General features: G+C 35.3%; 1 protein-coding gene across 1 annotated transcript; it reads right to left on the reverse strand.

The window, feature by feature from the left end:
* Nucleotides 1-334: 334 nt before the first annotated feature.
* LOC122810118 (myotrophin-like) lies at nucleotides 335-793 on the reverse strand. The gene has a single exon (XM_044081594.1). The coding sequence runs from the start codon at nucleotides 776-778 to the stop codon at nucleotides 335-337; it is 444 nt and encodes a 147-aa protein (XP_043937529.1). The 5' UTR covers nucleotides 779-793.
* Nucleotides 794-11,702: the final 10,909 nt, after the last annotated feature.

The following is an 11,702-nucleotide window of genomic DNA, read 5'->3' on the forward strand; positions in this document are numbered from 1 at the left end:
GAAAACACAAACTGGCAAATGCTCTTGGACCATGACTTTTTGTCACACAGATGATGGGGAGAAGACAGACAGTTATTTCTCACTAGAATTTTTGTGCTCCAAAACATGATTTTTGGTTAACAGTTCTTAAAACCTCCACAATTATTTTAAAACTGCATTATGCAGGGCAGCTGTAGCCTCAGAAAATGCTATGGACCCTCCCACCCCCACCCACAACTAGTTTAAGTTTTGAGCAAAAAACTAATGTGCAAATCTGTATACAAGCAGAAAATTGGACAAGTTATGCAACTGTGTAGATTTCCATATCTCCAAAACTGATGTTAAAGTGCACGGTTTAAGTGCTAGCAACTATTAGCTGAAGCTTACAGACAAAGAGGCAGCAGTGTGAGGCCACAGGAGAGTAGTTCATTAATCCAAATCCTTGTAACTTCAGAAGATCCTTTATGTCCTGCCTTTCAGTAGCATCAATGATTTTCGTTCCTCCACATACCACAGTTTTATCAGCACCCTTTGACAAGAGCAATGAAACACAGGACTTATGACCCTCCGAGGCGGCTGAAAATATTGGTGTGATACCATACCTATCTTGAGCATTAATATCTGCTCCTTTGGATAACAGGAACTCTAACACCTCCCGCTGTCCATTGTCTGCAGCATAATGTAGAGCCTTCCTTCCTCCTTGAAGTGTTTTATTTACATCTTCACCCTTGGCTACAAACTCTAGGACCACATCCAAGTCTCCATTCTTCAAGACCCACTTATATTCTGTGTCACCCATTTCTACCTTTAAACTACAGACAGAATCAAGTTGGCAATATAAATGTATTGCACTATCCCTAAACCTTTGCCTTACACAGTACTTTCAACTTAAAGACAGAAAAATGTAACCGCCCATACACTTCAGCAGCCAAAGTACAGCAAGAATTTACAAACGGTACGAGCACTTCCTCTCTGAGAAAATCTCACCATTCTTAAATATACACACACACACACACACACACACACACACACACACACACACACACACACACACACACACACACACACACACACACACACACACACACACACACACACACACACACACACACACACACACACACACACCTTACCTGTAAATGGGTCTGGAAAGCACTCCATTCTCTCAGCAAACCCGTGCTCGACGTAATCCAACTCCATTCTCTCAGCAAAGGGTCCGGAAAGCAGTAATCCATCTCGCAGCAATATCCAACTCCATTCTCACAGCAAGCCTGCGCTCGATGTAACGCTTCCCTGCAGGAGAACTTACGTCACTCCTGATTGGTCCTGCGCTCGAATCCCTGCTTGCCTCTCTCCTGATTGGTCCTGTCTGCGGCTCAAGCAGTTCGGAGCTCCTCTCTTCTGTGCAGTCATCTACCGCATGGCATCTTGGGCATCTGCGGGGCAGAAAATACCTTCTCTGCATCTGGACTGCCTGAGTGGCAGTCAGAGTTCGCAAAGATTCCTGGGCATCTGCGGGGCAGGGCAGTGTGTCCGCGCATGCGTGGCAGTTCCGGTACTCTGTGAAAATAGAAAATATTTTTATTTTAAAGTTTATGTTTAATGTTTTTTATTTCTTTTATTTCTAGGTGGGAGGGCTGCAGTCCTGCAGACAGATAGCACGAGCCGCCCCTATCTATAAGGAGCAAAGAATACACATCCTACAACATTCAAAACTACTGCTCTGTATTGAAATAAACATCTGTATTATCGTATTGTAACTTTCCTCTGAGCAGTAGCGGACCACATGATACATAAACCATGTACATTTATCTACATTAGAACAGTGACATATACATTGCATGCTTTACTTGGTATATTTATTTGAAATATGATTGTGCATATCGTACCTCCAATTTGTTATGGGTTTTCTACTGGTGCCTTGGCAGAGTGTACTGTATAATACATCAGCTTTAGACATGGATATTACAGTGGTGCAGGGGTTAGTATTATCACCTAACAGCAAAAGGTTCTTGTGTTCGATTCTCAGCTGGGGTACCTTCTGTGTGGAGTCTGCATGTCCTCTCTGCATGGGTTTCCTCTGGGTGCTCAGTTTTCCTCCCACATTCCAAGGACATGCATCTGGAGCATTTCTCCCCAGGCCTCCTCTGAAAATGGGCTCTGTCCCAGTAAGACATTCTCAGTAAACAAATGTTAAATAAAAATTAAAAATGATAAAATGCTATAATTAAATGTGGCATGTTGGTGTTGTGGTATAGTATGGTCTGTATACTGGACTTAGATAATGTAGGCCATTCATGTAAAGCAGTACAGTTTGGAGACTAGACAGATACAGTGTGGGTGACAATACATGAAAGCAGGAAAGGATAGCACAAGTATCATATTTCTGTACTTCATCTACATTCATGTTTGGTAATAAAAATTAATACAGATGATGATGAAAATAAACTACAGCTGGTTAAACGTGCACACACACACACACACACACACACACACACACACACACACACACACACACAGACTTGAACATTCTCCAATGGAAAAATAAAAACTATATCAATGTGGCATTCTATCTAAAAATTCCTTAGGCATGAAGTGAAAATTAGGCATATACAGTGAAGAAAATATAGCATGTATGCTCTGTAGCAGAAGTGGAAAAAAAATAATCAATGTGCCTGTATTGACAAAAGAAAGATGAAAATTGAAAACAGATACAGGCAACTGATGCATAACAGGAATAATGCCCCTCAGTTGGTGGGCTGTGTAGGTTTCAACCAGTTTTGGCAGTCATTTTATCTATTTTACTTTTATCTGCATGGTTAAACCATGTCAGCTGTGAGTAAAACCTTACAACCTACACCGAAATTTTAATTTCTGCTGTTCCCAACTGTATTCACATGAGAGAGCGCGCACACAAACACACACACACACACACACACACACACACACACACACACACACACACACACACAGGTGCAGAAACATATCATAAGAACAAGATTTATCATCTCTAACTCTGTCAAAGATGATTTACAAAAGAAAATCTTCTTGCCTGAAGACTGTGTATGTGTGTCTGTCTATACACACACACACACACACACACACACACACACACACACACACACACACACACGACAGAAAAAAGGGAAAGAAGGGAACTTTCCTCCTTTTCCAAGGTGCGGTGATCTTAGAGTAGATTATATAAATTGGTAAAGAGGTTTTCCCTCAAAGGAAATAGTGTTTTTTAGTTTTACACTGTGAAAACTACCATATCCAGATCAGTTTAGTTAGCATAATCCATAATTTAATAAAATGACCTGCAGCATAGTAAATCAGTATATTTACTATTCTCTGCAGTTGCATGCCTCTCAACAGTCCCTGATTTTAGCTCTGTATCCCCTAATTCCTCCTAAAATTGGTGATTTTTGGAGTAAAGGAGATGAATTGCACTTAATAAATAATGACAATAATTAGAGTTATAATCTTCTTTAACCTCAGCAAATGTATATTAATTAAGCAATAACTGACGATGTTGGTGTGGTTTAATCACAAGGGAAAAGTTTGAGTTATTAAATAAAGCTAACCATGGGTAAATCTTCAATATATCACACCGCAGAGTCGGTTATAGCTATTATACAGTGACATTATTTAAGAAAAATAATACTTTTCTTAAATAATGTCTTTGTATAATGCCTCCATGGTGCCCTTCCACGTTTTTCCTGTATCACGGGACTTTGTCGAATGTACTGCTCATGCATATGGAACTTGTGCTCCCATGCTTATGCAAAGGAAGCAACAGAGAAAAGAAGATCTCTTACCTTTTTTTTTTTTTTGATTCAAAAGAAAAAATTTAACGGGGAGACTTTTAACATTTGGGAGAGCCAGGACGGACAAAATAAAATAATCAGGTAGGTTTCTTAGGTTTTGCAGAACATACCTGCTTATCCTCTTATTTTTCTCTCCACTGTCTCCCTCATTTTTTTGAGGTCTTCAGTTTTTTTTTTTTTATTTGATGAAAAAAAAAGAAAAAGAAATTATGAGATATAGTAAAGGAAAAAAGTCTGTGTGACTGGACCTTTTTCCATTGGTATATTCTCAGATTTACAACGGGCACGCTGGTTGGGATGACCAATCAGCATGCTTATTTTTGAATATTAATGGCCAGTCATTGTATAATTTACATTCTCTTATTCTGTCAATGTCTCTACTTAATAGTACTAATATTTTAAACATGTCCTTGATTGTCCCTGATTATTTGTAGATTTGTTCCCAATTCTGTTTAGATTTGTCCCTGATTGGTTGAGAACTATGCATGCCTGTATCAGTTTACTGATTCTTCTAGAAGCCCTTCATTGTGCAAGAGCAACTATGATGTTGTGGTACTGAAGTTTGTATGGGTTCTTCTTTCAGTAGAATTCAAATGATAAGGTGTTCTAACCTAACTGACACTAATCTATAAAACACCTAAAGGTATTCTTTGGAAAATTCATCCCAGGTTAATATTTCCCAGAGGTTTTAAATGGTAATTTACTGTTGCTGTTGTGCAAGTTTAATAATCCAGGTCATTCTATTTGTACATTGGAATTTACTCATTAAAATGTTTTATTTGTTTATCCCTGGTAACTGAATAAGCCAGCCATCATTTACAAACTGAGTTACCAATTAGATGTTTTGCCAAACACTTGCAAACCCAGTTTTTATCAATTTTAACTCAAATAATTCAGCAGGATACAAATTTTTATTCTCTTTTTATTATTGTTTCTTAAGTCTAGTATATGAAAAGAGAGAAATGTACTGATCTGAAAGGCATTTAAAAATAAGTAATTTTAGCAAAATATACCATTCTGGTATTATTTCAACAGGATGTGGTAGTGGGTTTATGGTTTGTTTTGTGTAGCTATCTGTCAGGGAGGGAATATGCTTGTCCATACAGATTGTGTTTTATGTAGAATGATAGCAGAGCGGGATCCTCCTGTTATGTTCAGAGGTAAGGTGACTTTGGGGGGCCTGGAAATATGCCCTCTTCCCCCAGTGCTGTACAGTTTCAGAGTTAGTACACTTAGAGAAGTAGGAGGGTGACGGGTGCCTTCCCTGCAAACACGCTTTGCATACAAATGGTTCTTGCAGTTTGATGGCCGGGAGTTTGATTGTTTTTGCTCACCATATTGAATCTTTTTTTTTTGTTCAAATAATTTTATTCAGAAAAAAAAAACTTTTTTTTTAAAAACAATATATAGTAAATATAACAGATCAAATAAAAGTGAATTGAATAAACTATTTACAGAATATACAATGGCCTCAGGTCAGACAAAGTCAAAAGGAATACAATCATAGATACACAGACAAATAATAAATGTTATTGTACAAGCGTTAACAAATTATAACTTGCATTCTTGCTTCCTCTTTTCTTATGAAGATAAAATTGTGTCCATTTTGAATGTCTCTATTAGGGAGAGAACTTTCTCCCAAGGATTGTTAGTCCATTTCTTTGGAAAGATCCTCATTTCCTTGACTTTAATTTCCAACAGTGTTATTTCTTTCAATAGAGTGAGAAAATCATCAATTGCTGACATGATAGACGAGTTCCATTTCCTAGTAATGCATTTTTTTGAGATAGCCATTATAGACCAAAGAAGATAAAGTTCCTTCTTTTTCATAGTAGTGGTTTCAATTTTATTCAGAAGAATTAATGACTTTGACAAAATGAAAGAGTCAGTAAAAATGGCTTGCAGTAATTCACCAATATCCTACCAAAATTTTTTAATAGGTTCATAGGTTGATACTAGGCTATCTGCCCTAGGGCATTTATAAGCCTAGCCAGAGTATGTTTGGCTTTCGCCACCCTTTTAGATTAGTTGACTGTGCCTCTGTGTAGTAGGTCACAGAAGGTAGCCCTTTTAAGGTTAGTTTACTGTACCTCTGTCAAACAGGGACACAGAAGAGATCCCAGGGGTAAACTTACGATCTCCCATCCACTCGTCAATATTTATCTTGAAGAGGGTCAGTGAGGGGCTCTGCCTAACATGGATTGGGATTTTCTTCCAGAGTGAGGGGAGCCTCTGGAATATGAATCTGTCCCTTCAGCATGTCCTATTTATTTCTGTGCAGAGGTTCAAGTCCCTGCAGCGTCTAGCTCTAAGGGATTTGGATTTCCTGAGGTGAAGCATGTCCATTAATTCTTGTTTGGACATGGCTTTATAGGTCAGACACAGATCACCTCTGAGTAGGCGGTACGCAACTGAGTAGAGCTGGAGTTTCTTTAGCCAAACTGCATAGGGCATCTGTTTGAGCCCCTTGATCCTCTTGGTGAAATACTTTTGGGGTCTTTCCAGTTGCTGAAGGTGTCGGATAAGGTACATCCCAAATGGGGCATTGTACTCAATTATGGGCCTGATAAGTGATGAGTAGAGGGGCACAATGACCTCTCTTAATCTAGATGTGAACCCTTTCGTGATAAGGTGGGCTATAGAGAAGGTCTTTCTAACCACTTTGGCAATGTGATTGTCAAATGAAAGATTGCTATCTACTTGGGTCGCCAAGTCCCTAATTACGTCTTCCATACTTAATGGATTACCACCTATGTGGTAATTTGTCAGTTATCCATCTCTGTGAGACCCTTTTTTGAGGATGCTTTGTGTCAGCTGGAGAGGTCAGCCATGGTCCCAGGACTAATTGGGTAGGATCCAGTGTCTGGAGGCTCCCAATGTCTTTGTTTATGATTTCCATGATGATACGCTCCATAGCTTTGCAGACCAGGCTAGTCAGGCTTATAGGGCGATAGTTTCCAGGGTCTGTTGTGGCACCACCTTTGTGGAGTGGGACCACTGTTGCTGTACACCATTCCTTGGGTACATATCCTGTAGTAAGGCTGAGATTGAACAGTGACTTTATATGAGGGTTTAGTTCTTCTTGGAGCTCGTGTAAGATGCAGCCAGGGACACCGTCTGGTCTACTGATGCTGTGTTTTTTGCTTTGGAGAGGGCAGCTCTCACCTTTGCATCTGTGATCTCAGGAAGGCTACACTCTGTTGGGATAGACATTTGCTCTTTTGGGGGGGGGGAGAAGTTTGCACTGAACCTTTCTGCCAGGATGTTGGCAATGTCTGTGGGTTCAGTGTATTTTTTGTCATTTTGCACTAACTCAGAGCATATCTGGGAGTTGCCTCCCAGGTTTCTGACATAACTAAAGAAGGCCTTGTGATTATCTTTAGTGTCTTGTGCAATTTTTCTTTCAAAGCTGGCCTTAGATGGTTTTATGAGGGATCGTAGTTTCTTGCTAGTACTGATCAGTGATGCTTTCCCTTTTTGGGATTTTGCTCTGTCATGTAGTAGCTTTCTCCTTCTGTTGTATAGCTTATTTATGACTGGGGTCCATCAGACAGGTCTCCTGCCTTTGGTGGAGTGAGTCTTGGTTTTATCTGGGATAGTTTGCTCCATGCATTCCTGTAGGTGTCCATAGAATGCTTTTGTAAAGGATTCTGCATTTTGGGCCGTATTTTCCACTGGCCCAGGGGCTTTGAAGGATTCCACCTCAGTTTTGAGAAGTGTGAAGTTTGCTTTTGAGAAGTTCTTCACTGTGGTTTCCTTGGCTAGGGGTGGGGACGGAATATGTTTGTCCAGTGAGATTTGTTTATGGTCTGATCTTACCAATATGAATACAGTCATATATAATCTATGACCAATCAGCATTACATTTTAGATTACATCTCCAGCATATTGCCTCATTAGTATTTTTAAATCTAGCTATTTTATTAGGGGTGTAAAAGGCTCTATGCAAGAATTTCCATGCAAAGATTTTCCAACTTTGCATATTTGAAATTAACTTAATAGAATATAGTATGTTTATTTTTGATTCCTTAGATAACAACAATGAACAATCTTTATTGATAAAATTCCAAAATTTCTGGTTAGAATTTGCTTTGTAACTAATAATAATTTTATATAACTTTTAAGTTAAATTTGTCCAATTAAAGTCTCAGTATAATACTTCATGTAGATAAAATATAAATTTAGCTATGGAATTAAATGAAGAATGTTCTATTGTTCTACACATATCTTGCACATATGATACCAGACTATTAAGAACTAACCAGTCACTACTTGATAGATTGAATGTATTATCTGATTGACATTCATGACTGTTAGATTTTCTATACATTGATACCAACATGAGAAATCCTTTCCTTTCCATGAGTTGAGTATTTATGGAAATGTTATTAACAAAGTTTTTTGTAATATTAAAAGGAGTTAATAACTGAAACCATAATTTAATTTCAGTATTATTATTTATGAAGTTCTGGAAAGTGTTATAAATGTAATTTATATAATTTAGGTTAGTAGGCTTGGTGAAATTGTATTGTAAGTTGATGAGATGATATTCCAGAGTACATTGTTCTGTCCAAGCAGTTGTATATTTTTTGCTAATTTATTTTCTTCCTGGAAAATAGCAGTATGTAATATTTTCCAAGTGGAAGAACTTTTTGGATCTTTCCAATTTATAACTGTTTTAAGAATAGATGCTTTAATGTAAGCTTCTAAATCAGGAAAGTGTATGCCCCCCATTTCCCAGGGTCTAATATGGTTTAGGAAAGCAACCCTATTTTTTTGGGATACCAAAGGAATCTTAAAAAGATTCTATTTAATTCTTTTAAAACTTTTTTATTAGGCATAATAGGTATTGCCAAAGCGATGTAGTTTACCTTTGGGAGAAGTACCATCTTTATTAACTGCAATCTGTCTTCAAATGTTAGGAACAATTTATTCCATTTCACTATTAATGATTTAAGTGTACCCAGAATATTATTATGAATTTTTTTGATAGAGTTAATTTTAATGTTACACATAAAACAATTCCTAAGTAATCTAGAGAAGAAACCTGTTTCCCAACAATTGGATTTATGTTAGAAATTGAATTATTTTATTATTTAATAAAATGTGTTTTGATTTGGAAGCATTAATCTTTAAATCTGAGATGTGATAAAAATGTTCAGCTAATAAGTTTAGTTGACATAGTGACTCTTCTGAATTTAATAAAGTGAGTAGAATATCATCAGCAAAGAGTTTAATTTTGGAATGAATCTGATTATTAATTTCAATACCTTTAATTTTAGGGTTAAGACGAATAGTGGAAGAAAAAAATTCAATTGCTAATGCAAACAACAGTGGTGACATAGGGCATCCTTGTCTGGTACCCTTAGTAAATTTAATCGCATCTGATGTGAAAGGGCCTAATTTTACATATGCTAGATTACCCTTATAAATGTTTTTTATTAAATTAACGAATCTTGAGGGGAAATTATAAATTTGTAGTATTTTGAAAAGATAATCCCAATTTAGTGAGTCAAATGCCTTTCCAATGTCTAATTTTACTATTAAAGCTTCAGCTTTGTCTCTATTTAAGAGATCTACAATGGTTAAAATTCTGTGTATGTTGTCTTGAGTGTCTATTGTGAATAAACCACGTTTGATCCTCATTAATGACTTGAGTTAGAGATTTTTTAATCCTGTTAACCAGAATAGACATAACAATTTTATAATCATTATTTAGAAGTGAAATAGGCCTGTATGAACTACACAAGTTGGGATTTTTATTTTCTTTTAAAATAGGTGTAATCAATGTGTATCTCCATAAAGGTGGAATAATGCCTTGTAGATAAATTTCATTTAATGCCCTCTGAAGTACTGTTATGACTGATGATGGAAACAATTTATAAATTTCTATAAAGATTCCGTCTATGCCTGGAGCTTTGTTATTTTTGCCTTCCTTAATTTTCTCTTTAATTTCTTTAAATGTTATTTGTTTCTGAATATTTATGTTTAAACTCTCTGGTATTTTATTTAAATTTGTATAATCTAGTCCTATATCTATTTTGTTATGAGGAGAATCATTAATATTATAATGCTTTGTGAAATAGAATTTGAAGGCATCTAATATATCACCTATATCTGATACATTTTTCTTGTTTTCCCCTTCATGAATTATATTTGTAATATTGTTTGTATTGGAATACCTTTCTAATCTCATCACTAGGCTATGCATATATTTTGGTGAAACAGCGTATGAATTTAATTTTAATTTTTCCAATGCCAGATTGGTTTTATGCATTATAATGTCATTGTATTTTTTATTCAATTCTCTAATTTCTTTTTTTTTTCCAACCAGGTTCTCTACATCCTTGAGGTTAATTTCTATAATGCATTTTTGAATATTAACTAATTCAGACTCCCATTCTTTAACTTTATTGTTACACCAGGAAATGATTTTACCGTAAAGATATGCTTTTAGTGAATCCCATAAAATAGCTACATTTACATCACCAGTATTATTTGCATCTAAATAATATTTTATTTCCAAATCTAACCAAGTCTTAAACTCATTTAATTTAGCAAAATATGCAGGAATTCTTTTAGTAAGTGTTAGTTTCTTAAAGTTCATTTGAATTCTAAGAGTAAGTGAATTGTAATCAGATATGGGGCAGGGAATTATGAAACAATGTGATATTTTCATTTTTAGATCTTGGGATACATATAATTTATCAAATCTTGTTTGGGTATTGAAGCTATAATCACTATGAGAAAATTGTAATTAACTTTCATTTTTAAGACTAAAGGAATCTAATAACTGCATGTTATCTAACCATTTCTTAAGAGTTCTTCCTGTAGATGTTAAATTAAATGGCCGTCTACTTGTAGTCTCTTGACTATCTAAGATACAATTAAAATCCCCTCCTACAATTAGACTACCTTTTGAAGTCTTATTAATAGGTTCTATGTGCTTCTTAATTGTTCCTACTCCTATACTTGGAAACCAATAAAGATTCATCAATGTCCAAATTCTATTACTATATCTTATTATTACTATTGATAAAAGGCCATCCTTGTCTTCATAATTATATATTACTTGAGGATTAGTAACACTTTTCCTCCACAATGTTAATACTCCTCTGTTTTTTTTTACTGTATGAAGAGCTAGACAGCTTTAAGAAATTATTTGGATTCCAAATGAAATTATCATTAGCTTTAAAGTGAGTTTCTTGTAGAAATATTTATTGTGCTTTATTTACTTTTAGATATTTAAGTAGGCTAGATCTTTTCCTTGGAATATTTAAACCATTCACATTTAGTGAGAGAAGTTCTATACTCATCCAGTTAATTTATTTATTGAAGAGTTCTGATAGGAAACAATAGCAGGTTATTTTGTTACTTATTTGCTGCATATCCTCCATACATATATTAATAATGTAGTAAACCTTCTTATTTCCTTTTGAGTTGTATAATATGTATATTAGAAGAGGCCAAAAGGTAAGACTAACAAGAGTACAATAGTTAATTTTATACACATGTATAGACAAATATTTAAAATTATCTTTTAACAAACATGGAATGAATATCATTCCTAATCTGAAAGAACTAAAATGTTCAGTCAGATTAACCCTCATTACTAACAATGAATCAAATAACAATGAGAAATTAGATGCTCCATTATATGTTATTCTGGAGATAATAAATAATCAACTCCATCATATACTTCTAGTTTGATCCATGCACATAAGTATGTATTTATTATAAAATTAACTTAATACAAAGTTTAGGCAATAACTGGAACAAATTTACTTTATGCATAGTAAATCAAATATGCATTTCAATCAAAATCAAATATTCATAAAATGTAGGTAAAAATTTCAAGAGATATTTACTACACCAGTTATCTTTCAACTTTCATTA

The sequence above is a fragment of the Protopterus annectens genome, chromosome 8.part1, assembly GCF_019279795.1.
Source record: "Protopterus annectens isolate FY-2018-M chromosome 8.part1, PAN1.0, whole genome shotgun sequence".
In the NCBI taxonomy this organism is placed as follows: domain Eukaryota; kingdom Metazoa; phylum Chordata; order Ceratodontiformes; family Protopteridae; genus Protopterus; species Protopterus annectens.

What these genes read in the sequence shown, in the direction of transcription:
- LOC122810118 (XM_044081594.1), bottom strand. Translation starts at nt 778, where the DNA reads ATGGGTGACACAGAATATAAGTGGGTCTTGAAGAATGGAGACTTGGAT.